The 27,552-nt window shown below is 54.1% G+C and overlaps 3 protein-coding genes across 9 annotated transcripts in view; 2 read left to right on the top strand and 1 right to left on the bottom strand.

Annotated features, from left to right (window-relative positions):
• The first annotated feature begins 5,618 nt into the window (after positions 1 to 5,618).
• CNN1 (calponin 1) lies at positions 5,619 to 17,328 on the top strand. 4 transcript variants are annotated; one of them, NM_001280104.1, is given in 9 exon segments: positions 5,826 to 6,050; positions 6,355 to 6,629; positions 7,612 to 7,731; positions 8,121 to 8,242; positions 13,695 to 13,761; positions 13,852 to 13,989; positions 14,804 to 14,914; positions 16,329 to 16,475; positions 16,556 to 17,328. In NM_001280104.1, coding segments are annotated over 7 exon segments (900 nt in total). In that variant the 5' UTR covers positions 5,826 to 6,050; positions 6,355 to 6,629; positions 7,612 to 7,662; the 3' UTR covers positions 16,802 to 17,328.
• A 2,675-nt stretch (positions 17,329 to 20,003) lies between these two features.
• Positions 20,004 to 26,335, bottom strand: ELOF1 (elongation factor 1). Of its 4 annotated transcripts, XM_054673701.2 has the most exons (5): positions 26,142 to 26,269; positions 22,097 to 22,175; positions 21,153 to 21,286; positions 20,932 to 21,002; positions 20,004 to 20,731 (listed from the first exon to the last, which is right to left on the bottom strand). In XM_054673701.2, exons 2-5 carry the CDS (start codon positions 22,139 to 22,141, stop codon positions 20,667 to 20,669), a joined length of 315 nt encoding a protein of 104 aa, XP_054529676.1. In that variant the 5' UTR covers positions 22,142 to 22,175; positions 26,142 to 26,269; the 3' UTR covers positions 20,004 to 20,666. The 4 variants fall into 4 exon arrangements, with proteins under 4 accessions (XP_054529676.1, XP_016790609.1, XP_063656629.1 ...); XM_016935120.4 differs by lacking the exon at positions 22,097 to 22,175 and having other exon boundaries at positions 26,142 to 26,335; XM_063800559.1 differs by lacking the exon at positions 22,097 to 22,175 and having other exon boundaries at positions 21,153 to 21,868; positions 26,142 to 26,180.
• ZNF627 (zinc finger protein 627) overlaps positions 26,336 to 27,552 on the top strand; it is a 60,400-nt gene continuing 59,183 nt past the window's right edge. The window contains exon 1 of the mRNA XM_054673700.2: positions 26,336 to 26,567. The gene's annotated coding sequence lies outside the window, so the exon portion shown is untranslated. The remainder of the gene's footprint in view (positions 26,568 to 27,552) is intronic.

The following is a 27,552-nucleotide window of genomic DNA, read 5'->3' on the forward strand; positions in this document are numbered from 1 at the left end:
ACGTGCTATATGTTTTAACTTCAACTTTGTCTATCTCTCTTGTCCCAGGTTGATGGGATTTATACAGTGATTTATTATGACAAGGCCACTGCAATAAATGTTCCTGCACATATGTCATTCTTCACACCTACACTTGTACTTCTGAGGAATATTCTAAAATAGAGGATATACTTGTTCAGAAGGTAAGGACATTTGTCATTTGGGAAACTATCAACAAATTGCCCACACTCATCAACAATGTTCCCACAGCCTCCTCTGCATTACATGTTGTCAAGCATTCTTTTATTTATTTATTTATTTATTTATTTATTTATTTTTGAGACAGAGTCTCGCTCTGTCGCCCAGGCTGGAATGCAGTGGCACGATCTCAGCTCACTGCAAGCTCTGCCCCACAGCTTGACGCCATTCTCCTGCCTCAGCCTCCCGAGTAGCTACAGGCACCCGCCACCACGCCCGGCTAATTTTTTGTATTTTTAGTAGAGACAGGGTTTCACCGTGTTGGCCAGGATGGTCTCGATCTCCTGACCTCGTGATCCGCCTGCCTTGGCCTCCCAAAGTGCTGGGATTACAGGCGTGAGCCACCACACCCGGCCGTCAAGCATTCTTTTCTTTTCTTATTTATTTATTTTTCACCCAAACTAAAATGCAATGGCATGGCTGGACACAGTGGCTCATGCCTGTAATCCCAGCACTTTGGGAGGCCAAGGCAAGCAGATTACCTGAGGTCAGTAGTTCGAGACCAGTCTGGCCAACATGGTGAAACCCCATCTCTACTAAAAATACAAAAATTAGCCCGGTATGGTGGTGGGCACCTGTAATCCCAGCTACTCAGGAGGCTGAGGCAGGATAATTGCTTGAACCTGGGAGGTGGAAGTTGCAGTGAGCTGAGATCATGCCACTGTACTCTGGCCTGGGTGACAGAGTGAGATTCTGTAAAAAAAAAAAAAAAAAAAAAAAAAAAAGCAGTGTCATGATCATAGCTCACTGTAGCCTCCAACTCCTGGGCTCAAGCAATCCTCCTGCCTTGGCCTCCCAAAGTGCACTTTTTTAAAAAGCTCTCTCTTTTTTTTTTTTTTGTACAGGCAGGGCCCTGCCATGTCTCCCAGGCTGGTCTTGAACTGCTGGCCTCAAGCAATCTGCCCATCTTGGCCTCCCAAAGTGCTGGGATTACAGACACGAGCCACTGCACCCAGACTATAAGTGAACAGCTCCCTCCCTGTCCACCCACTCACAGTCAGTCTGGGGGTGAGAGATGCTATTATTTTACAGCAGGTGGTCAGGGAAGGCCTCTCTGAGAGGTGATATTAGAGCAGAGACTGAATGAAGTTGGGGAGAGGCCATGCAGGCATCTTGCAGAAATGTGTTCCAGGAGGCAGGAACTGCTATTGTAAAGACCCTGAGGTGGGAACATGTTTGGGGACTCAGGAAACACATCTGTAGCCCAGCGTGGTAGCGGGTGCCTGTAATCCCAGCTACTTGGGAGGCTGAGGCTCCAGAATTGCTTGAAACCAGGAGGTGGAGGTTGCAGTGAACCGAGATCATGCCACCCTAGCCTGAGCGACAGAGCGATACTCTGACTCAAAAAAAAAAAAAAAAAGGAGAAGAAGAAGAAGAAATAAGGAGAAGGGAGAAGAGAGAAGGGAGAAGGGGAAGAAGGAGAAGGAGGAGGAGAAGGAAGAAAGAAGAAAAGAAGAAGGAGGAGGAGGAGGAGAAGCAGCAGCAGAAGAAGAAGAGGAAGAAGAAGGAGAACAAGAAGAAAAAGAGGAAGAGGAAGAAGAAGAGGAAGAAGAAGAAGGAGAAGGAGAAGGAGAAGGAGCAGCAGCAGCAGCAGCAGCGGAAGAGGAAGAGGAAGAAAAGAAAGAAGAAAGAAGAAGAAGGAGAAGGAGAAGAAAGAAGAAAGAAGAAGAAGAAGAGGAAGAAGAAGAAGAAGAAGAAGAAGAACAAGAAGAAGAAGAAGAAGAAGAAGGAGAAGAAGAAGAAACAGCACATCTGGAGGGACTTGGAAGAAAAGGTACAAACAGTGTTACCTGGGAGGGTGGCTTGGCTTCTCTGAACCTTGAGTTTCCCATCTATAAAATGGACCTATGAGTTTCTACCCTCAGAAGATGATGGTGAGGATTAAAAGAGATTGTGGCTGGCATGGAGTGAGTGTTCCCATAACAGAAGCCTTTAGGAACAAGAGCCTCTGCCAGATTTCTGGATAGGAAAGCTTCGTGAGGAGGGGGCTCGCAGAGCAGGATGCCAAGATAGGCCGGTGCAGAGCAGGGCTTTGACTTTCCCCAAAACACACAGACAAACACGTGTGAGTGTGGGTTTTATTTTTATTTTTACATTTTTTGAGTCAGAGTCTCACTCCCGTGGCCCAGGCTGGAGTGCAGTGGTGTGATCTTGGCTCACTGCAACCTCTGCCTGACATGCCGGGTTCAAGCAATTCTCCTGCCTCAGCCTCCCGAGTAGCTGGGATTACAGGCATGTACCACCATGCCCGGCTAATTTTGTATTTTTAGTAGACACGGGGTTTCACCATGTTGGTCAGGCTGGTCTTGAACTACTGACCTCAGGTGATCCACCCGCCTTGGCCTCTCAAAGTGTTGGGATTACAGGCGTGAGCCACCACGCCCGGCCAAGTGTGAGTTTTAAATGGTTCTGAGCATCAGGAAGGTTTTAGGGGGTCCCCTAAAGTTGAGGAGAGGCATGGCTTTCCTACAATGACTGTCCTAGACCCTTCGGGAAACCGTGCCTCTTACAAGATCCTACACTTCTCATTTAGATGGTAAACTGAGGCACAGAGGGGCTAGAGCCTGGAAAATGCCAGAAAGGAGCGAATAAGGGATGACACTCAGGTGTCTACTGTGATTGGGGCCTCGATATGGGATCAGCCCCCTCTAATGCCTCTACCCCCATCTACCAGACAGAGACGCGAAGAGAGACAGGGACAATACAGCGACAGCGACAGCGACATGAAGAGAAATAGAATGACTCAAAGACCAGGAACAGAAACAGAGACACAGAGACAAAGGCAGAGACAGAAAAAGGCTCAGCGACCCAGAGACGGAGATACAGAGACACAGACCTACTACAATCAGAGGGACAAGGCAGTCCCGGAAAGGGCTGCCCCCTGGGGGTACCCGGGGCTGCCCCGTTGGGGGGCACGCCAAGAGCTCCCCCACCCCGCCCCCGTCGTGCCTGGGCCGTGACTTCAGAGCCCGTGCAGATTCTATAAATGGCCAAGAGGCCGCGGGCCGGGGGGCGGGGCCGAGTGAGTCATCGCGTGACGTCACCGCCGCCTGGACCTCGCCAGGTCCCGCCCCCGCCCCTCCCGGGCCGCCAGGGGGCGCCGGCTGCAGGTCCTCACATGCGCAGTAGCGAACTGCGGCCCCCGAGGGCCGCTCAGTTTGGGAGGGATCCAGGAATCTGCGCGTTCGAATCCCGCCCCTGCCACCCTCGAGCTGTGTGACCCGGTCATTCGGCGTCACCTCTCTGTGCCTCGTATAGACCCACCTCATAAGGCTGTCGTGAGGAATGAGTTAACAGGCTCAAAGCACTTAGTACGTAGCAGGTGCTAATTGTTAGCTCATTTTATGTACTTTCTATTTTTTCTATTTTTTCTTTTTTTAAATAGAGACGGGGTCTCGCTATGTTGCCTAAGCTGGTCTCGGGTCTTGAACTCCAGGGCTCAAGCGATCCTCCCGCCTTGGCCTCGTATTTTATGTATTTTCGTGTATGTTCGACATATCATGACATGCCATCAACTAGCACATTGCCTTAGCTCAGTGGTTTGCAAACAGGGGTGATCTGCTTCCACCCCGACCCCAATCATGGGACATTGGCAATGTGTGTAGACATTTCTTCTTTTAATTTTTCTTTTTTAGAGACCATGGTCTTGCTATCTTGGCCAGATGGTTCTCAAACTCCTGGGCTCAAGGGATCCTCCCACCTCAGCCTCCTTAGTAGCTGGGACTACAGGGTCCTGCCGCAGTGCCTCAACATTTCCGTTTATTAGGACTAAGAGAGTGCTACTGGCATGTAGCAGGTAGAGGCCAGGCATGCTGCTTGAAGTCTTACAATGAATGCCCAAGGCAGCCCCCCAACCATGAAGAATTATCCAGCCTCAGCTGTCAACAGTGTGGAGGTTGAGAAACCCCACCTTAGCCTCATAGTTGAGGTTCATGGAGCATGGTCTCAAATTCTCCTCTGCCCCTGGCCTGCTGTGTGACGCTGAAAAAGTGATTCCAAGCCCCCGTGCCTCAGTTTCCCCACCTGTAAAGCAAAGTACTTGTATTAATAATAACAGTGTCAGCTGGGCACGGTGGCTCACGCCTGTAATCCCAGCACTTTGCAAGGCCGAGGTGGGCAGATCAACTGAGGTCAGGAGTTCGAGACCAGCCTGGCTAACATGGCAAAACTCCGTCTCTACTAAAAATACAAAAAATAGCCAGTCGTGGTGGCAGACACCTGTCATCCCAGCTACTTGGGAGGCTGAGGCAGGAGAATCGCTTGAACCCAGGAGGTGGAGGTTGCAGTGAGCCGAGATAGCATCACTGCACTCCAGCCTGGGGAATAGAGACTCTGTCTCCAAATAATAATAATAATAATAACAGTGTCCATCTCTGAGGGCGTCATGAGAATTGAATGGATATATGTACAGAGTTGGAACATGGCCTGACATAAGGGCTGTAGTCTCTGGCATACTGCAGCCATGCCATTAGCATGTGACCGATAAACTGCATATCCTTAACATATCATTAGTGTGTGGCAGGTTGCAGACATGTCATCTAAGTGTCATAAACATGGCCTTGCCACGTGGGGCATGATGTGGGCATAGCATCCACCCCTGTGGTCCAGGGGTGAGATCTGGCTGGGTAGGGCTGTTTGACAGGGACACAGTTCACGGCCTGGGACTTGCCAACAAAGTCACCCTGTAGTTCAGGTGACACACAAGTGGATGGGGAGGGTGAGACCCAGGATCTCTGCTCCCCCAGGTCCTTATGAGGGGCTGGAGGAGACAGAACTGGGGTGCTGGACCCTCAGCATAAAGAATGCTATAGGCTGGGCATGGTGACTCATGCCTGCAAATCCCAGCGTTTTGGGAGGCCAAGGCGGGCAGATTGCTTGAGCCCAGAAATTTGAGACCAGCCTGGGCAACATAGCGAGACCCCATCTCTAAAAAAATAAAATAAAATTAGCCAGGTTGGTGGCACAAGTCTGCAATTCTAACTACTTGGATGGGCTGAGATGGGAGGATCACTTGAGTCTGGGAGGTCAAGACTGCAGTGAGCTGTGATTGTGCCACTGCACTCCAGCTGAGGGGACAGAGTGAAACCTTGCCTTAAAAAGACTGCTATGGCCCGAGTCCCTCTGCTGTGCCGGGCACTGTGCTGGGCATGTAACAGGCATATTCTTCTGATCTTTACAACTCTCCCATGAGGCAGGCACTATCATTAGCCCATTTTACAGATGTGGCCATAGAGGCCCAGAGAGGAGAAGGGGCTTACCTAAGGCTATAGACTGTTGGTATCTGGAGATAAACCTGGGATGGTGCTCACTAAACTACCTTGGGTGTCAGTCCTGCTTCAAGACTCCAGAGAGATAAAGAGAGATGACCTCAGAGACAAAGAGACTCAGACCCAGCCAGAGGCCCAATGGACAGTGGGAGGGGTGGGTGGAAGAAGGCTGGTCTCTGTCTGACCAAGCCCCCCCAGAATAACGCAGGCTGCCCCCCTAGGTGGAAACAATGACACAATCAGCTCCCAATACCAAGGGCCTGACATCACAAGTGGGGGGAAGGCAGCTGAGGTTGGGGGGGAGGTGCCCCGCCCCTTGGCAGGCCCCTACAGCCAATGGAACGGCCCTGGAAGAGACCCGGGCCGCCTCCGGAGCTTCAAAAACATGTGAGGAGGGAAGAGTGTGCAGACGGAACTTCAGCTGCTGCCTTGGTTCTCAGCGTCAGTGCCGCCACTTTCCCCCGCCAGAGCCCACCGGCCAGCATGTCCTCTGCTCACTTCAACCGAGGCCCTGCCTACGGGCTGTCAGCTGAGGTTAAGAACAAGGTAGGGCTGGAGGGCCTCCCTGGCCTGGCCCACACGTCCTGCCAGGCCAGAGCCCTGAGCTTGGGGTCCCTTGAACCCCCTCCTGCCTATCCTATGTGACTTGGAAACTGAGAGGGGAAAAGGGAGTGATATGGGATAGGGGCTGCCTGTCTCCCCCTGAACATCCCAGAGCCCCCAGCTATGGTTGGGGGTGGAATGGGGGGGCACACAGCCACACATAAACAGAGGGGGTCAGTCCATTGCAAAGATACCCACCTGATCAGTCTTCTGTTAACCCTTCGTGTTCTTGGGGGGAACAACATAGGGGGAAGACTTGTTGATTTTTCCATATCCCCCGGCCTGACAAAGAAATTGGGGAGCGCTTGAGTGCTGGGGTACCTGGGAAGTGACGCCGTCAAAGTGTGGGAGATCCTGAAGACAGAGGGGGACGGTGAAAGGCAGGAAGCGGGCATCAGAAGTGCGGCAGGGGTCTCCTGACTGTGGAGCTAGGAAGATACCTGGACACCACCTTCATGCTATGGTTGGGTAAACTGAGGTTCGGAGAGGAGAGGCAAATAGCTGGGGTCCCAGGTAAAGCAGGTACAGCGCTCGGACCCTGGACTCACCCCCCATACACCAGGATGGGCTCAGCTTCTCCCAGCTGGAGAACTTGAAGTTTCCAGCCCACTGGAATCGCCCCAACAGTATTGCCGAGGGAGGAGTTCCTGCCCCATTTGACAGAGGGGAACACTGAGGCTCAGGGTGGCTTTTCCCAGGGTCCCATGGTGAGGAAGTGGGGGACTGGGTTGGAACCTGGGTCGAGGGATCTCGGGGCTGGAGGAGGGGGCTGGTGGGGGGCGGGTCCTCGGGCGAGAGACAGATCCCAGCGCCGCCCTCCTCCCCCCAGCGCCGGCCCCAGAGCCGCGCAGAGACGCCGCGCCTTATAAGGCGGCCTCGGGGAGCCCGGGCCACGCTATATAAGGGCCGGTTTGCTTTATAAAGCCGGGCTGGTGGCGTGGGGGGCGGCAGGGCCAGGGCCAGGTGAGGGGGCCGCCCCTCCCACCTCCCCCCACTCACCCGGGAGAAGAAGAGGCAGCCCGGTCCCCTAGGGGCTGGGAGCCTGGCTGGGCTGGGGCGGAGGGTTCTGGAGAAATGGGAGTGGAGTGGGGGAGGGGGGGACAGTGGAGAGAGGGAAAAGCAGGGAGGTGGGGGGAGAGGCAGACAGAGATACTGGGAGCCTGAGACACCCTAGGGACAGACGGGGAGGGCGAGCCAGGAGCGAGATAAGACCTAGACAAGGATGGAGGGGCAGGGAGAGGAGACAGAGCCCCACCCCCCCCACCCCAGGCAGGAAACCTGGAGACAGAGAAAGACCTAGAGAGGCAGATACAAGACCCAGGAGCCCTACCCCTGGCCAGACAGGGACTAGCCACCCAGAGAGATGGGGACCCAAGACTGGGCCAAGAAAAGACAGCGCTGGGGAAGAGAGAGACAGAGGAGTCGGGGGGATAAGAGGGAGAGAGACATACAGACGTGCAAGGGGTGGGGGCTAAGACAGAGACAAGCCCCCACCCCTAACCAGAGACAGAGCCCTGGAGCTGAAGACCTGGGGGACACGGAGAGACAGAGATGTATGACCAGCACTCCTCTGCAAGCCAGCACCCAGGGGCACCTCCTTAGACCTCCTTCTTCCCTTCCTGAGGTGCCCCCTCTTCCAACAGGGGGCACAGAGGGGGCAGGGCTAGAGGAAGAGAAGCCCCAAGTTTGGCCTGGACGGAAAACCAGGGGGCCGGGTGCCACCCCTCTAGCTCAGAGGATCCAGCTCCCCACACCCCACCACTCATCTACATTCCCTGGTGCCAAACCTCAGAATGCCCGGAATGGCCCCCTGGGCAGGTGCCACCTCAGCCCTGGCTCTCAGCCCGCCCCAGCCCCCATCCCCCAACTATGGATCTGGGGCAAAATTGCCTTAGTTGGGAAGGACGAGGGAGATCAGGCTCTAGGAAGTTCGGACAGGACCCAGGGAGCCCAGGCTGCCCCCACTGCATCCTCACCCCTTTCTCTGTGCCCCCTGCCCTCCCCTCGCCCCAGCTGGCCCAGAAGTACGACCACCAGCGGGAGCAGGAGCTGAGAGAGTGGATCGAGGGGGTGACAGGCCGTCGCATCGGCAACAACTTCATGGACGGCCTCAAAGATGGCATCATTCTTTGCGAGTGAGTGAGGCTCTCGAAGCCAAGACCCTGCACCATCCCCCAACTCCATGCAGCCCCTCAACCCCCAAAACAACCATGATCCTGGAACTGAGTTGAACACTTTCTATTGGATACCTTTGGGGTGGCCAGTAATCATTGTGCCCATTTAACAGGCACAGAAAACTGAGGCTCAGGTGAAATGCATTGCACCAAGTCCCACGTGGTTTCAAGGGAAATGACTCTAGAATCTTAACCACCATGCTATACAGGGTGGGCCCATCTGTGGCCGCCAGAGTCCCCAGAAAGAGCGGTCACAGCTAAAAGGCAGCAGCCAACAGCTGTTCATGGCTGGCTTGGTGATGTGAGGAGAGATGTGCAGCAATAATTAAAGGAGGCCCTGGTTTTCTTTCTGTTTTCTTTTTGTTTTTTTGAGATACAGTCTTGTTCTGTTGCCCAGGCTGCAGTGCAGAGACACAATCTCGGCTCACTGCAACCTCCGCCTCCAGGGTTTAAGTGATTCTCCTGCCTCAGCCTCCCCAATAGCTGGGATTACAGGCACGCACCACCATGCCTCGCTAATTTTTGTATTTTTTTAAAGTAGAGATGGGGTTTCGCCATGTTGGCCAGGATGGTTTCGAACTCCTGACCTCAATTGATCCACCTACCTCAGCCTCCCAAAGTGCTGGGATTACAGGCACGTGCCACCATGCCCGGTTAATTTTTGTATTTTTTTTTTTTTCAGTAGAGATGGAGTTTCACCATGTTGACTAGGCTGGTCTTGAACTCCTGACTTCAAGTGATCCACCTGCCTTGGCCTCCCAAAGTGCTGGGATTGCAGGCACATGCCACCACGCCTGGCTAATTTTTTTTTTTTTTTTTTTTTTTTAGTAGAGACAGTGTTTCACCATGTTGACCAGGCTGGTCTCGAACTCCTGACCTCAAGTGATCCACCTGCCTCGGCCTCCCAAATTGCTGGGATTACAGGCATGAGCCACCTCGCCCGACCTTCTTCTTCTTCTTCTTTTTTTTGAGATGGAGTCTTCCTCTGTCACCCAGGCTGGAGTGCAGTGACATGATCTCAGCTCACTGCAACCTCTGCTTTCCGGGTTCAAGTGATTCTTGTGCCTCAGCCTCCTGAGCAGCTGGGATTACAGGTGCCCACCACCTTGCCCGGCTAACTTTTGTATTTTTAGTAGAGACGGGATTTTGCCATGTTGGCCTGGCTGGTCTCGAACTCCTGACCTCAAGTGATCCACCCGCCTTAGTCTCACAAAGTGCTGGCATTACAGGCATGAACCACTGCACCCTGCCGGCCCTGGTTTTCTCCTCGCCTCAAAACCTCATTGCTGAGGGAGGTGAAAACCCTAACAGCTCCCAAGCCCCAGTTCCACTGCAATCTTTTTTTTTTTTTTCAGATGGAATCTTGCTCTGTGACACAGGCTGGAGTGCAGTGGCATGATCTTGGCTCACTGCAAGCTCTGCCTCCCAGGTTCAAGCAATTCTCCTGCCTCAGCCTCCTGAGTAGCTGGGATTACAGGTGCCCGCCACCACGCCCAGCTAATTTTTGTATTTTTAGTAGAGACGGGGTTTCACCATGTTGGTCAGGCTGGTCTCGAACCCCTGACCTTGTGATCCACCCACCTCGGCCTCCCAAAGTGCTGGGATTATAGGCTTGAGCCACCGCGCCCGGCTCCACTGCAATCTTAATGCATAGCAGGGCTCTAAACTCAGCCTGCGCCCGCTCTGCATTTGAGTCTGACCCAGGGCAGAGTGACTGTGAGTGGCCTCGGGAAGACTTTGAAGGTGCAGCTTCATCAAGTCCTAGATGCTGGGAAGAAGGGGTGTGGGGGGTGTTTACCTTGTTCCATTCCCATCCACTAGGAACAAGGAATTGGCAGGTGGGGAGGTAGGCATGCTGGTGTCCCAGCTCAGGCAGAGGACTGCTCAGACGTCAAACAGTGCAGTCCCAGCCTGGGCAACATAGCCAGATTCCATCTCTACAAAACATTTTTGTTTTAATTAGCTTGGCATGGTGGCATGCGCCTGTGGTCCCAGCTACTCGGAAGGCTGAGGTGGGAGGATCGCTTGAGCCCTGGAGGTCAAGGCTGCAGTGAGCTATGATCGCGCCACTGCACTCCAGCCTGGGCAACAGTGAAACCCTGTCTCAAAAAAACAAACTAATGTAAACGACAAGTTGATGGGTGCAGCAAACCAACATGGCACATGTATACCTATGTATCAAACCTGCACGTTGTGCATGTGTACCCTAGAACTTAAAGTATAATAATAATAATAATAAAAGAGTGGGCCGGGCGCGGTGACTCACGTCTGTAATCCCAGCACTTTGGGAGGCTGAGGCGGGCGGATCACGAGGTCAGGAGATCAAGACCATCCTGGCTAACACGGTGAAACCCCGTCTCTACTAAAAAAATACAAAAAATTAGCCGGGCGTGGTGGCAGGTGCTTGTAGTCCCAGCTACTCGGGAGGCTGAGGCAGGAGAATAGTGTGAACCCGGGAGGCGGAGCTTGCAGTGAGCCGAGATCGCACCACTGCACTCCAGCTTGGGTGACAGAGCGAGACTCCGTCTCAAAAAAAAAAAAAAAAAAAAGACCTAATGTAAATGACAAGTTGATGGGTGCAGCAAACCAACATGGCACAAGTATACCTATGTATCAAACCTGCACATTGTGCACATGTACCCCAGAAGTTAAAGTATATAAAAAAAAAAAGAGTGTAGTGCAGTCACCCACGCACTCCGGTCATTCACTCATTCATTCATTCATTCATTCATTCACAAAAGAAGCGTTTATGAGTTCCTGCTGTGTGCCAGGCTCTGGCCTAGGCACTGGGAACAGTGAACAGAACAGACTCGACTCAGAGCTCAAGGACTTTTAGTCCAGTTGAGGAGATCAATCATATAATTGATCAAATAATCACAGATTTGTGGTCGTAAGTGTCCTGGGGAAAACTCAAGCGGAAGGGAAGATGGGAGGGTCAGGTATATGTCTGCGGGTGGAGAGTCTGCAGTTTCCTAGAGAGTGGTCTGGGAGGCCTCTCTGAAGAGGTGACATTTGAACAGAACCTTAGATGAAGTGAGGGAGGGCTCAGGGGACCTGAGGCAAAGCAGAGGGGGCCACCAGTGCAAAGGCCTGAGGTAGGATCGTGCTTGGGGTGTTCAAGAAACAAGAAGGAGGCTGGCGTGACGAGCAACAAATGATTGAGCAGAAGTGGAGATGAAGTCGCAGAGTGAACTGAGAGTCAGATGGTGGAGGGCATTTTATTTCATTTATTTATTTAGAGACAGAGTCTTGCTCTGGTGCCCGGGCTGGAGTACAGTGGTGCAATCATAGCTCACTACAGCCTCGACTTCCTAGGCTCAACTGATCCTCCCACCCCAGCCTCTTCAGCCCCAGCCTCCTCAGTAGCTGGAACTACAGGCACACATCACCACGCCCGGTGAAGTTTTCGGGTTTTTTTTTTTTTTTGTAGAGACACGGGTCTCACCATGTTGCCCAGGCTGATCTGAAACTCCTAGGCTCAAGCCATCCTCCTGTCTCGGCTTCCCAAAGCACTGGGATTACAGGTGTGAGCCACTGCGCCCAGTTCTACAGAGGGCATTTTAGGCAGAGGACTTAGGATTTCATTCTGAAGGCAGTGGGAGGCTCCTGGAGGATTTGGAACTGGACGGTAACTTGAACTGTTTAAAAAAGGCCATTCTGGGCCAGGTGCAGTGGCTCATGCCTGTAATCCCAGCACTTTGGGAGGCTGAGGTGGGCATATCACTTGAGGTCAGGAGTTCGAAACCAACCTGACCAACATGGTGAAACCACGTCTTTACTAAAAATACACAAAATTTAGCTGGGCATGGTAGCAGGCACCTGTAATCCCAACTACTTAGGAGGCTGAGGCAGGAGAATTGCTTGAACCCAGGAGACAGAGGTTGCAGTGAGCCGAGATCCCGCCACTGCATTCCAGCCTGAGTGACAGAGCAAGACTCCATCTCGGAAAAAAAAAAAAAAAATTCTGGCTGCTGGATGAAGAAGGGTGGGTCTGTAGGGGATGAAGTGGAAGTTGGGAGCTCATTACGAGAGGCCAGGAAACAGACTCTGGTGGCTGAGACCCAGGTGGAGGTGGCGGGGAGCAGTGGGTGGTTTTCTGGACTCATTAAAAGGCAGAGCCAAAGAACTTTGGAGGGACTGGACATGAGGCTGAGAGAAGGAGAAAGGGGGAGTTGGGGGCAAGTCCAAGGGCTCTGGCTGAGCACCTAGAAGGGGGCACTGCTAGGCAGGGAAGGTGGAGGGAGGGGGGAGTCTGGAGGGGGAAGCTGCATGTCAGGAGTCTGGAGCAGGGTGAGTTTGATTTGAGACACCCAGGCACCCATGGAGAGAGCTGAATGAGATGGTAAGAAACCCAGGCTGCAGGGAGATGAGGGAGTTGCTGGCATATGGAGGCACTTAAAGTCAAGAGACTGAATGAGGCCAGGTGCTGTCACTCATGCCTGTAATCCCAGCGCTTTGGGAGGCTGAGGCAGGAGGATCACTTGAGCCCAGGAGTTCAAGACCAGCTTGGGCAATACAAATACAGTGAAACCCCCTCTCTACCAAAAAAAAAAAAAAAAAAAAAGCCAGGCATGGTGGTGCGCACCTGTGATCCCAGCTACTCGGAAGGCTGAGGTGGGAGGATCGCTGGAGCCTGGGAAGTTGAGGCTGCAGTGAGCTGTGATTGCACCACTGCTCTCCAGCCTGGGCGACAAAGCCACACCCTGCATCAAAAAAAAAGAAAAGAAAAGAAAAAAGAGACGAGATCATTAAAGGAGTGAGTCAGAGAAGAGGCCCTTGTGGGCTTCCTGCTGTCTACAAGAGAAAAGGACGCTGAGACATGCCTGCCAGTGAGGCTTCGGAGATCCCAGAGACTCGGACACACCTTGGATAAGCAGGCTTTCTGACTGGGACCTGAGTCTAGCTCCTTGGCATCAGCGTCCCATTTGTGTGTGTGCTTGGGTGGTTTGGAGGGGCTGCAGCTGAGAGCTGACTGCATGGAGAAGTGACGCTAGGGTATGGCATGGCCCCTTGTGGTCATCCCGTCACCCTCCTCCTGCTGGACTGGGCTGGAGAGCGGGAGTGGGGGACACCTTTCTTTCTTTCTTTTTTTTTTTTTGAGACGGAGTCTCGCTCTGTCCCCAGGCTGGAATGCAGTGCTGCAATCTCAGCTCACTGCAACCTCCGCCTCCTGGGTTCAAGTGATTGCCTCAGCCTCTTGAGTAGCTGGGAGTACAGGCATGTGCCACCACGCCTGGCTAATTTTTGTATTTTTAGTAGAGATGGGGTTTCACCATGTTGGCCAGGATGGTCTCGCTCTCCTGACCTCGTGATCCACCCGCCTTGGCCTCCCAAAGTGCTGGGATTACAGGCGTGAGCCACCGCGCCCAACCCTGGGGGGACACCTTTCTTACCCCTTCCCCACTCTTCTCAGATTCATCAATAAGCTGCAGCCAGGCTCCGTGAAGAAGATCAATGAGTCAACCCAAAATTGGCACCAGGTAAGCCCAGACCCAATCTCTTCCATCCTTGCCCGCAAGCCCCTCAGACCTCCCCTCCCCCCCCAGTGACCACCACGTGCCCCCCTCTAGCTGGAGAACATCGGCAACTTCATCAAGGCCATCACCAAGTATGGGGTGAAGCCCCATGACATTTTTGAGGCCAACGACCTGTTTGAGAACACCAACCATACACAGGTGCAGTCCACCCTCCTGGCTTTGGCCAGCATGGTGAGTGTGGTTGCAGGCTGGGCAGGGGGTGGTGGGCAGCCTGGGCTGGGATGCAGGTGTGGCCACTTGTGCCCCTGAGCCCAGTGAAGGTGGCGGGGGGGCAGGGATGGGGGAGCAGGTGCTGTCAACAGCGTCCAAGGGGGCCGGGCGCGGTCGCTCACACCTGTAATCCCAGCACTTTGGGAGGCCAAGGTGAGCGGATTGCTTGAGGCCGGGAGTTTGAGACCAGTCTGGCCAACATGGTGAAATCCCGTCTCTACTAAAAATACAAAAATTAGCTGGACGTGGTGACGCATGCCTGTAATCCCAGCTACTCAGGAGGCTGAGGCAGGAGAATCACTTGAACCCGGGAGGCGGAGTCTGCAGTGAGCCGAGATCGTGCCACTGCCCAGCCTGGGTGACAGAGCCAAGACTCCGTCTCAAAAAAAAAAACAAAAAACAGTGTTGGCCGGGCATGGTGGCTCACGCCTGTAATCCCAGCACTTTGGGAGGCCGAGACAGGTGGATCACAAGGTCAGGAGATCGAGACCATCCTGGCTAACATGGTGAAACCCTGTCTCTACTAAAACTACAAAACAAAATTAGCCGGGCATGGTGGCAGGCGCTTGTAGTCCCAGCTACTAGGGAGACTGAGGCAGGAGAATGGTGTGAAGCCGGGAGGCGGAGCTTGCAGTGAGCTGAGATCACGCCACTGCACTCCAGCCTGGGTAACAGAGCGAGACTCCACGTCAACAACAACAAAAAAACAGTGTCCAAGGGGACTGTGCAGCCTGGAGGCCCCCTTGTCAGTCCCTGCTTTCCCTGCCCCACCTAGGCGAAGACGAAAGGAAACAAGGTGAACGTGGGAGTGAAGTACGCAGAGAAGCAGGAGCGGAAATTCGAGCCGGGGAAGCTAAGAGAAGGGCGGAACATCATTGGGCTGCAGGTACCGCCCTGTCCTCACTGCGCAGAGGTCATAGAGGCCAGGAGGGCACCCTGATGTCTGAAGGCTTTTGGGGACAGGATATTTGGCATTAACTATACTATAGGCCGGGTACTGTGCTTATGCTCATCTTCCATTCACAAACTCACTCACTCTGCCAACACCCCAGCAGAGAGGTGCTTGTTATCACCATACCCTTTCCGCAGATGAGAAAACTGAGACCCGGAGAAGCTGGCTCGCTTTTGCACAGATCTTCCAGCTGATGCGTGGCAGGCTGGAACTTCAATGCTAGAAGTCAGTCATGTGATAGGCCCACTCTGGGCCTCAGTTTCCAGTCTCGAAAGGATGCCTCAGGCGGGGTGCAGTGGCTCACACCTATAATTCCAGCACTTGGGGAGGCTGAGGCAGGAGGATTGCTTGAGGTCAGGTGTTTCAGACCAGCCTGGGCAAAATAGAACCCCCCTCCACCGCCATCTCTACAACAAATTTAAGAGTTTAGCCAAATGCAGTGGTGTCTGCCTGTGGTCCCAGCTACTTGGGAGGCTGAAGTGGGAGAATCACTTGAGCCCAGGAGTTCAAGGTTACAATGATTGCATCATTGGACTCCAGCCTGGGCGACAGAGTGAGACCCTGTCTCTAAAAATGAAAATGGGCTGGGTGTGGTGGCTCATGCCAGTAATCCTAGCACTTTGGGAGGCCAAGGCAGGCGGATCACTTAAAGTCAAGAGTTCAAGGCCAGCCTGGCCAACGTGGTGAAACCCTTTCACTACCAAAAATACAAAAACTAGCCGGTGTGGTGGGGCACACCTGTAGTCCCAGCTACTCAGGAGGCTGAGGCAGGAGAATTGCTTGAACTCAGGAGGCAGAGGTTGCAGTGGGCCAAGATTGTGCCGCTGCACTCCAACCTGGGCGACAGAGTGAGATGCTATCTCAAATAAAATAAAATAAAACAAAAAAATAGAATAGAACAAAATAAAATATAAAAATAAAATAAAAAATGGGCCAGGCACAGTGGCTCACCCCTGTAATCCCAGCACTTTGGGAGGGTGAGGTGGGTGGATCACCTGAGGTCAGGAGTTCGAGACCAGCGTGGCCAACATGGTGAAACCCCATTTCTACTAAAAATACAAAAAATTATCCAGGCATGGTGATGCCCACCTGTGATCCCAGCTACTCCGGAGGCTGAGGCAGGAGAATTGCTTGAATGTGCGAGATGGAGATTTCAGTGAGCTGAGATCATGTCACTGCACTCCAGCCTGGGCAACAGAGCAAGACTCCGTCTCAAAAAAAATAAATAAAATAAAATAAAAATTGAAAAAAATGATAAAGCGGCGCCTCATCCTCTCCCATCAGCTATGCCTCATGGCCCATGATGAGGTCTGTAATTATTGGTGTGATTCTCCTTCTGGCTTCCTAGATGGGCACCAACAAGTTTGCCAGCCAGCAGGGCATGACGGCCTATGGCACCCGGCGCCACCTCTACGACCCCAAGCTGGGCACAGACCAGCCTCTGGACCAGGCGACCATCAGCCTGCAGATGGGCACCAACAAAGGAGCCAGCCAGGTGAGTGGGGGCCCCCGGGACACGCTGTCAAGGCCCAGGACCCTGGCCACCCCACGGCCTGACCACACCACCCTTCGCAGGCTGGCATGACTGCGCCAGGGACCAAGCGGCAGATCTTCGAGCCGGGGCTGGGCATGGAGCACTGCGACACGCTCAATGTCAGCCTGCAGATGGGCAGCAACAAGGGCGCCTCGCAGCGGGGCATGACGGTGTATGGGCTGCCACGCCAGGTCTACGACCCCAAGTACTGTCTGACTCCCGAGTACCCAGAGCTGGGTGAGCCCGCCCACAACCACCACGCACACAACTACTACAATTCCGCCTAGGGCCACAAGGCCTTCCCTGTTTTCCCCCCAAGGGAGGCTGCTGCTGCTCTTGGCTGGACCCAGCCAGGCCCAGCCGACCCCCTCTCCCTGCATGGCATCCTCCAGCCCCTGTAGAACTCAACCTCTACAGGGTTAGAGTTTGGAGAGAGCAGACTGGGGGGGGCCCATTGGGGGGAAGGGGACCCTCCGCTCTGTAGTGCTACAGGGTCCAACATAGAGCCGGGTGTCCCCAACAGCGCCCAAAGGACGCACTGAGCAAAGCTATTCCAGCTGTCCCCCCACTCCCTCACAAGTGGGTACCCCCAGGACCAGAAGCTCCCCCAGCAAAGCCCCCAGAGCCCAGGCTCGGCCTGCCCCCACCCCATTCCCGCAGTGGGAGCAAACTGCATGCCCAGAGACCCAGCGGACACACGCGGTTTGGTTTGCAGCGACTGGCGTACTATGTGGATGTGACAGTGGCGTTTGTAATGCGAGCACTTTCTTTTTTTTCTATTTCACTGGAGCACAATAAATGGCTGTAAAATCTCCTGAGGCCTCAGAGCTGCTCTGTTTTGGATATGCGCCATATCCCGCACACACATCTGCACGGACACACATGCCCACATGCACCCTAAGACGCACACACTCACACGCACCCTAAGACACACACCTCACTGTAGCCACTCAGCTAGACACAGGACAGGCACCCCATCACACTCACATGCAAAGTCCACACACACACACACTCCCCCCTTTCACACACAGATATGCACACACAGGCAGTACACACTCCCTACGACATGTAAAAAAGGCATAGCCAGCCGGACACAGTGGCTCATGCCGGTAATCCCAGCACTTTGGGAGGCTGAGATGGGAGGATCACTTGAGGTCAGGAGTTCGAGACCAGACTGGCCAACATGGTGAAACCTCGTTTCTACTAAAAATACAAAAATTAGCAGGGCGTGGTGGCGCATGCCTGTAGTCCCGGCTACTTGGGAGGCTGAGGTAGGAGAATCACTTGAGCCCTGGAGGTCTAGGCTGTAGTGAGCTGAGATGGCACCACTGCATTCCAGCCTGGGCAACAGAGCAAGACTCCATCTCAAAAAAAAAAAGGCACAGCCAGAGAGCCAATGCGCGCGCGCGCACACACACACACGACCCACACTGCTCTCCCAGAGGCTTGTGGATGGTGGTGACAAAGAGCCTGAGTACTGGGACAGGCTAAATGGCATGTGAATCACAGAGCAGCTGCCTGGGTGACCTCGGGCAATCACTTCCCCTCCCTAGACCTGTTTTCCCATCAAAATAATGGGGACAGTAAGCCTCTTGTGGTCATGAAATGACACCCCCAGATGGGGTGATGTTCTACATGTTTAATCGCTGGTAAAGACCAGGCATCAATAGAGAAAGGATGACAAGTAGGGGTCCTGGTGGGCCCTGTGGGCAGGGTGAACCCTTTAGCCCCAGACTGTGGGGAGGGGAAAGGGGACAGGGAGAGGGGCACTTCTGAGCCAAGGCAATGGCCCTTTACTGACTGGCACAGGGCACCATAGGGCACGGTTAATTCTGTGCGCCCCGCCCGCTCTCAGCCCTCTTAAGGCTGAGCCTGCCAACCCGGGACCCTAAAAGGCTGTGTCCAGGGCCTCAACCTCCTCACATTTCAGAGGGGACCCTGTTATCCCCGGGAGGAGGGAGAGGTCCCCAACCATCAGGATTCCAAGGAGGAGAGGAGGCAGAGAAGCGAGGAGCGCGGCACGGAGCTGTCTTCTCCCCAGGGAGGGCAGGAGTTGAGGCTGGAACGTGGAGACCTGCGGAGGCAGACACCAGAAGACCCGCGCACAGACGCACGCAGCCCCTGGGGCCTCGTAAACCGGATTCCAGGCGCTCTTGGCCTGGCTACCGCAAGTCCTGCTCCCCCTGGGCCGGCGCGGGGAAGCTATGCTGAGGAGGATCCGGGCCTGGCCCAGGGCCCTGCCTCCTCGGGAAAACAGCACCATATTAGCACTTAGCCTGTGAGGCTGGGGTGGGCGGGCGGCAGGAAGGGCCTCGGGTGCCAGAGGAATGAGCCCCCTTTCTGCTGGATCCCAGAGGGCCATCACCCTAAACCTAGGTGCCTGTCCACCACTCTGCGCATGTGTGCCGGCTCCTGCCAGGGCTAGCAGACCTTACCTGGGATCTTGGAGGTGGCGGGATAACCGGGGAAGACATGTCATGGCAGAGTGGGCCTTGGGGGGTGCACAGGCCAGACCCAGCAGCCCAGTCTGGCAGCCAGGGCTTCCGGGCCAGCTCAATGTCTCCCCCCGCTGTTCACATCCGTCAGTGCCCTGGGTGGGCCCCAGAGCCGCTCAAACCATGTCTGGCACTTCCATCCTCAGCATGGCTCCAGGAAGAAGGTGGTTTCATCCCCTGCACTGTAGCAACGAGGACTCTGAAGCACAGGTCACCTGCCACCCGGGCTCATGAGGCCAGGTGGAGGGTCTGGCACTGCCCCAGGTTGCTGGGTGTTGTGGTCCTTGTCACCGGTGCGACCAGCTAAGGGGACATCAGCCCTCAGGTGCTCCCCATCGGCCACACACATCCCGCCCCCACACCAGCCTTCTGAGAGTCCTCACCACCCTTGAATAAAGGCCCCTTTCATGTTTCCCTCCCGTGTCCCTCTTCCACTCACTACCTCCAGGACGGCCTGTAAGCTGTTCCCTCAGCCTGGACTCTGGGCTCACAAGAAGTCAGACTGTAAGCTGTGGAGCCTCGTTTCCTGGGTTCAAATCCCCCTGTGCCACTTTCTGGCTGTAGGGTCTTGGGCCAGTGACCTCCTTCACCTCTAGCCTCTGTTTCCTCATCTTTGAACTTGGGGTTAGCTTGGCACCTGCCCCACAGAGTGGCTGTCAGGACACTGGGGCGACGCAGGCAAGGCCAGAGGTCAGCGTCTGGCTAGAGGTGGCCCTACGGTGTCACTGTCTCAGCCTGCCCCTCCCAGAAGCCTCCTCTGACCACCTGTTCTGTCTCACCTCCCCCATTTCCTATTGTGACTGCTGTAAACACCTGGCCAGATGTCTGCCTGCTCCACCACCCTGAATGCTGACTGAATAAAACGCTGGGTGGTTTGAAGGGCTGGTCACATGGGCCACCAGGCCACCTCCCGAACACCGGAGCCTCAGGTCCCCTCTCCTTCTTCTGGTGACCAGGCAGACGCAGAACCCAAGACATCACGGACAGCAAGGGATGTGCGCTGGCTGCTTTATTTAAGGGCTTGTGATTGACAGCTGTCCCCATCCCAGCCCTTGCTTCCTCTACAAAAGCAACTGAACATGAAACGGGCTTCCTGGTTACCATGGGGAGGGGGGTGGCTCCCTGTCAGGGCCCAGCCCAGGGACCTGGGGAACGGCGGCTTTGAATCCCCGGCCACGGGCACTAGAAGGTGGAGAAGGAGGGCGGGAAGTCCAGTTGAGATGGGCACGGTGCTGGTGAGGAGGCTGGAGAGGTCCTGTTCCAGCCTCTAGTGGGCTTCCCTTGTCCAGGATGTCAGGAAACAGTCCCCCAATTCCGCCGGGGGAGCCAGAGCCCCAAAGCTGGGGGGCCAGGGGCTGCAGGGAACACAGCAAAGGCTTTCGGAGCCAAGTGAGATCAGTTCAGGCCCCTCAGGCCCAGGAACCCGACACCACCGCGTACCTGTGAGCACACACTCACGGCCACCCCAGTGACACATGCAGCCACCCACACCCACTCACACTCACACCCACTCACACGCACACCCACTACACACACACACACACGGCTGTGACAGCCCAGGACCCACACCCTGGACCCCTGGAATGTCTCTGGACCAGAACCGAACAGCTGGATCCACAGTAGGCGGGGCTGCTCAGGGGGCGGGTCCTCTGTGTCGCTACTGATTGGCCGCCTCGCAGGCGTCTATCCAATCACTGTACACATCCACGGGTTCTGACAGATCTGGGCCACTTAGGTCAAGGGCGATCATTGGCATTGGAACCCTGCCCTGCATCTTCTCACCCCACAGAAATCACTAGGTGGCACCTGTTCCTCTGGACGGCTTTGGCCCTGTACCAGGGCACACAGTGGGCCAGATGAGCAGGGTCCGGACTCCAGCCCCCTCCCCACCCTCTGGAAAAAGCCCAGGTTTCCAAGGATACACGTTATGGGCGTCTGGAATTCCTCTAGGCACACGGTACAAGAGATGACTCCAGTGTTACGGGCACGGTCCCTGAAACAGACCAAGAGAAGGGACTGGTGAGCAACGCGTCCTGGGCCTGTGGGTGATGACGCCTTCACCAAGGGAGGCAAGGGGCAGGATGGAGAACAGCGGGGAGGAGGCAGTGGGGAGGCTGGATCCCTTGCCCTGTTCCCCACTCACATTTTCACATCACAAGATTTCTCGTGGTTGCAGAAGGGGCAGGTGAACTGGGTCTCGAGGGTGCCTGTCATCTTCTTCTTGGGAGGCGGCTTTCGTTTTGACTTTCTGCGCCCCATGTCTGCAGGTGGATGAGCCTGTGGGGAGTGGCAGATGTCAGTGGTTTGAGGAAACCACGCAGCGCCCCAGCTCAATGCTCTAGAAAGCAGGCCGGAAAGAGGGTCTGGGACTTGCACCATGGCCCCGGGGCCTCTGCCCTTGAGGGGCGAGGCCCTCAGTCCTGATGCAGGAGGACAATTCCCTGTCCCACTCTGGATGGAAGGGGTGAGACGAGGCTCTAACCCCGTCTCTCTCACTTACTGCGTGACCTGGGCAGGTTATTTAAGCTCTTTGTGCCACAGTTTCCTCGTCTATAAAACAGAGACAAGGCCAGGCATGGTGGCTCACACCTGTAATCCCAGCCAGCACTTTGGGAAGCTAAGGTGAGAGGATTACTTGATGCCAGGACCTGGATACCAGCCTGGGCAACATAGTGAGGCCTCATCTCTAAAAAAAAAAAAATTAAAAATTAGCCAGGCGTGGTGGTGCAGGCCTGTAGTCCCAGCTACTTGGGAGGCTGAGATGGGAGGATCGCTTGAGCCCAGGAGTTTCAGGTTTCAGTGATGATCCAGAGTTATGATCCAGGCACTGCACTCCAGCCTAGGCAACAGGATGAAACCCTGCATCAAAAAAAAAAAAAAGAAAAAAAAAGGCCGGGTGTGGTGGCTCACACTTGTAATCCCAGGACTTTGGGAGGCTGAGGCGGGCGGATCACGAGGTCAGGAGTTCGAGACCAGCCTGACCAACACGGTGAAACCCCATCTCTACTAAAAATACAAAAATTAGTTGGCCATAGTGGCAGGCACCCGTAACCCCAGCTACTCAGGAGGCTGAGGCAGGAGACTCACCTGAACCCAAGAGGTGGAGACTGCAGTGAGCCGAGATTGCACCATTGCACTCCAGCCTGGGCGACAGAGCAAGATCCGTCTCAAAAAAAAAAAAAAAAAAAAAAAAGTCGAAATAAGGTTGCTATCTCAGAGGAGACTTGTGGGGCTGACACCAGGAATGGTAAGTTAAGTACTTAGCACAGAGCTGGCCCATCATCGCTGGCGCCAATACAAGGAAGCCACTGTTCCTGGGGAGGGTGGCACAAGAGACTCCAAGACAAGCCAGCTGTTCAGGGCCGGGTGGAGCCTAAGAGCCTAGGAACTGGTGATTTTATTCTGGCTACTCCTCTTGGCAAAGGGCATGTAAGTACCATCCAGGAGGAGTGACACTCAGGTTATCTGATGGCCTCGATCCAGATGACAGACTGCAGGGCAGAGAAGTGGGGACAGGCACTTCTGAGTAGAGGAACACTGTGTGAAGGCTCAGGGCAGCTGTCTGTCCCCTGGCAGGTGAGGGAGAGAGGAGGGACAGGTGGGAGGGTTCTGGGTGTTTGGATGGATCCTGGGAGCTACAAGGAGTGAAAGGACAAAGTCACCCTGTGCTTCTGAGGGACTGCAGTGTGAGTCATAATCTGGATGAAGACAAAGTCACAGCCAGGACAGGGCTGTTGGGGTAGAGATGGCAGAGGGTGAGAGAGACAGAGGAGACATGGCGGCGGAGTGAGTGAGTGTGACGAGAGAAGGAAAGTCCAGGATGACTCCCAAGGTTGTGGCGGGGACATAGTGGCTAGAGGGACAAGGTGGCATCATTCTCTGATGTCTAACACATAGGAAGGACAGGGTTTTGGAGAAAATGATGGGGTTGGGTGGCAGAGGGATATCTAGGAACAGATGTCCAGGAGGCAGGTGGGTGGGGAAACAGCAGCAGTTACCACTGAGCCTAACTTCCCTGCGAGGCATGGTGCTCAGGGCACTGTGTTTGCCATCCCTGAGCCTCCTATGGCGCCTCCTCCAACACACACACACACACACGACTGCTGGTTCTAGCATCGTTCCACTGTGACGGGGAGGTCAGCAGCCTGCCAGTGTCTTCCAGAATAAACAGTGGAGTTTCATTCATTATCTGCTGATCACTTCCTATGTAATACCCCTAACTCTTTCTTTTCTTTTTTTTTTTTTTGAGATGGAGTCTTGCTCTGCCGCCCAGGCTGGAGTGCAGTGGCATGATCTCGACCCACTGCAACCTCCACCTCCTGGCTTCAAATGATTCTCCTGCCTCAGCCTCCCGAGTAGCTGGGAGTACAGGCATGCACTACCACGCGTGGCTAATTTTTTGTATTTTTAGTAGAGATGGGGTTTCACCGTGTTAGCCAGGATGGTCTCGATCTCCGGACCTCGTGATCCGCCTGTCTCGGCCTCCCAAAGTGCTGGGATTACAGGCGTGAGCCACCGCGCCTAGCCAACACCCCCAACTCTTAACTGTGATGCTTCCAGTTCACTGAGTAAATAGAAGCAATCCAAAGACAGCTCCTAGGACCAACTCATTCAGCCATTCACCCACCCTCTTTATTTATCTAAGAGATGAGGTCTTGCTCTGTTGCCCAGGCTGGAGTGCAGTGGCATGATCACAGCTTGCTAAAGCCTCAATCCTCTGGCCTCAGCCTGCTCAGTAGCTGGGACAACAGGTGTGCACCACCATGCCCAGCTTCGGCATGCCTCCTTTACTATGGAAGTAAGTTCCTGCAAAAACAATTTGTTCATTCTGCCCTGGCTCCCATCCCCTTTTCTTTGAGCAACATCAAATTTTCCAGCTCCACTGGATCACTCTCACACACTTGTTATTACCTCTCTCCTCATTTAAAAAGGGGGAAAAAAAAACTCTTCATCCTCTTCCAGCTATGATCCTTTTCTCTGCAGGCTGTTTTAGTGTACAGCCATCTGCATTCCCACCCATCTCTCTGCACCCCTTGCCTCCAAACTTAGGTTACTGGTGGCTCCATACTGCAAATCCCAATGGCAGTCCTCCCATTCCAGAGGTCCTTCCTCCCCTGAGAGCACATGTGGCTCTCAGGATGCCATGTGCTCCCTGTCCTCTGCCTCACTGGTGGCTCCTGCTAGTCTCCTATGCTCCTGCCTCTCTGCCAACTTGCTCCAATGAAGAGAGCACGTGAGTTTGGGCCAGGCGCTGTGGCTCACGTTTATAATCCCAGCACTTTGGGAGGCCAAGGTGGGCAGATCACTTGAGGTTAGGAGTTGGAGACCAGCCTGGCCAACATGGTGAAACCTCATTTCTACTAAAAATACAAAAATTAGCTGGGCGTGGTGGCACATGCCTGTAATCCCAGCTAATAGAGAGGCTGAGGCAGGAGAATCGCTTGAACCTGGGAGTCGGAGGTTTCAGTGAGCTGAGATCGTGCCACCGCACTCCAGCCTGGGCAACAGAGCAAAACTTCATCTAAAAAAAAAAAAAAAAAAAAAGGCTGAGTGCAGTGGTTCACGCCTGTAATCCCAGCACTTTGGGAGGCCGAGGTGGGCAGATCACGAGGTCAGGAGTTCGAGACCAGCCTGACCAACATGGTGAAACCCCATCTCTACTAAAAATACAAAAATTAGCCAGGCATGGTGGTGCACGCCTGTAATCCCAGCTACTCGGGAGGCTGAGGCAGGAGAATCACTTGAACCCGGGAGGCGGAGGTTGCAGTGAGCCGAGGCACTCCAGCCTGGGCAACAGAGCAAAAAGCCCATGAGTTTAATTGTTGGATCCTCTCCTTTCTGGCTATACTCACCACATGAAGATTTCACCCAGTCTTAGGGCTTCATGCCTACTCTACACTGAGGCCACCTGCTTCTCCAGCCTTGAGTCTGAATTGCAGACTCTGATCTATCTGCCTCAGCCACACCTCCACCTGATGTCTAACTTCCACCTAAGATTAAACATATCATGTCCAAAACCAAGCCCCTGATATAGCAACCTGCTCTTCCAATCTTCCTCATCTCAGCTAACAGCAATTCCATCTTTCCGGATAATCAAATCAGAAACCTTGGATTCATCCTCAATGTCTTTTTCTCTCACACATTCCTTATGCGATCCTCCCCCTGCCCCTCTACCTCTGAAATATAAATTAGCCGCGGCACCACGCCCAGCTAATTTTTGTATTTTTTGTAGAGACAGGGACCCACCATGTTGCCCAGGCTGGTCTGGAACTCCTGGGCTCAAGAGATACTCCCGCCTCGGCCTCCCAAAGTGCTGGCGTTACAAGCATGAGCCACCGTGCCCAGCAATAACCATTATTGAATAAATCACTCAATCAGTTTGCTTGTAACTCTATCACTTTGGGAGGTCACGCCCGTAATCTCATCACTTTGGGAGGCCCAGGTGGGAAGATCGCTTGAAGCCAGGAGTTCCAGACCAGCCTGGGAAACAGAGTGAGACCCTTCATCTCTACAAAATTACAAAAATTAGCCGCGAGTCTGTAGTCCCAGCTACTCGGCAAGCTGAAGTGGGAAGCTTGCGCCCAGGAGGTCGAGGCTGCAATGAGCTATGATCGCGCCACTGCACTCCAGCCTCGGCGACACAGCAAGACTCAGTCTCAAAAAAAAAAAAAAAAAAAAAAAATAGTCCAAACAAAATCTACGGATGAGCCCCAGAAGCTCATTTTGCCCAAGGACTACAGTCTCCCCATCCCATGAATGGGGTCTGGCTTGCACAAGGAATGCAGAGGCCTCAGCCTGTCCTGTGACAACGTTAAGTCCAAGCGCGCCAAAAGGGGATGGCAGAGGAGTCATCCCCCGAATCTGCTGGTACCCAAGAGGTGGGGGGTTGGCTGTTCCTCCAGACTCACTAAAGCTTCGGCATCGCCTCCCGACGGCCGCCGGGAAGAGCCAGGCGTCCCGGTAGTCGCGCTTGGAAGGATGGGGTCGGGGGGAGTCAGTCTCCCCGACCGGCTTTCCCCCAAGCTCGAGGTCCCAGGAGCCTCCTCCAGGACCCCGTAAACGCACGGAGTAGAGGAACTTCCAGTCCTGCCCAGCCCCAACGCCCACTCGCACGAGCAGCACCAGCACTCACCTTCTCCAGCTGCGAAAGCTCCGTTCACCCGGCAGACAGTAACTTCCGACTCCTGCCGGAAGCGGAAACCCCTCTCCTACTTTCAGGTCCCGGCCACCCCCATTCCGGACAGCCCAGCAAATAGACCCTGCCTCCTTCGCCGCTGCTCTGAGCGCACGCGTACTCAAATAGGAGCGCTCCGACGGAGACGCAGTGCGCCTGCGCAAGAGCCGGTGCGTATTTGCCTGTACCTACGCGAGATGCCAGTACTTCTGGTCAGTTCCCAGGAGCGGCAAGTGAGGAATATGAAATAACCTTATGGCTGAATCAGGGTGAAGGGGAAGCTTGTAAGCATGGAAGACGCTCTACTCAAACTAAAAAGTTCAAGTTCTGATCCAGCAGATGAAGAGGGAGGCCTGAGAGGCTGCTGTTCTAACTCGCTCCCAGGTGACTTCCATGCTGCTGATCCGCGGACCACATTTTGAGTGCCCAGATTGTAGTAGATGAGGTTGAGTGGACAGGCTGGGGCCAGATTCCATGGAGCCTCGTGGGCCGTGTTAAGGATTTTTATTTTTTATTTTTGTTTTATTTTATTTTATTTTTTTGAGACGGAGTCTCACTTTGTCGCCCAGGCTGGAGTGCAGTGGCTCGATTTCGGCCCACTGCAACCTCCGCCTCCCGGGTTCAAGTGATTCTCCTACCTCAGCCTCCCGAGTAGCTGGGATTACAGGCGCCGGTCACCGCGCCCGGCTAATTTTTGTAGGTTTTTTTTTTTTTTTTGAGTAGGGATGGGGTCTCACCATCTTGGCCAGGCTGGTCTTGAACTCCTGACCTCGTGATCCACCCGCCTCGGTCTCCCAAAGTGCTGGGATTACAGGCGTGAGCCACCGCGCCCGGCCAAGGACTTTTATTGGTTTTTATTTTTGGTTTTGTTTTTTTCTGAGACAGGGTCTCGCTCTGTCGCCCAGGCTGGAGTGCAGTGACGCCATATGGGCTCACTGCAACCTTAGCCTCCCGGGTTCAAGCGATCCTCCTGCCTCAGCCTCTTAAGTAGCTGTAATTACAGGTGCGCACTACCATGCCTGGCTAATTTTTGTATTTTTAGTAGAGATGGGGTTTCACCATGTTGGTCAGGCTGGTCTCGAACTCCTGACCTCAAGTGATCCATCCGCCTCAGCCTCTCAAATTGTTGGGATTACAGGCGTGAGCCACCACACCTGGCCTGAAAAAGATATTTCAAGATGGAGAGAGAGAGGGGTTAGCTGTGTCACGTGTCCCTGAGTTGAAGAAGATGAGGAAAGAGAATTGACAGTTGAGTTTGGCAAGGGTCTGGTCCCTGCGGACCTTGATAAGAGCTGTTGCATTAGAGTGTTCAGGAAGATAATTTGTAATGAAATGTATTTCGAATACAGATGCTCTTTGACTTACGATG

The sequence above is a fragment of the Pan troglodytes genome, chromosome 20 (assembly GCF_028858775.2).
Source record: "Pan troglodytes isolate AG18354 chromosome 20, NHGRI_mPanTro3-v2.0_pri, whole genome shotgun sequence".
Taxonomy (NCBI): domain Eukaryota; kingdom Metazoa; phylum Chordata; class Mammalia; order Primates; family Hominidae; genus Pan; species Pan troglodytes.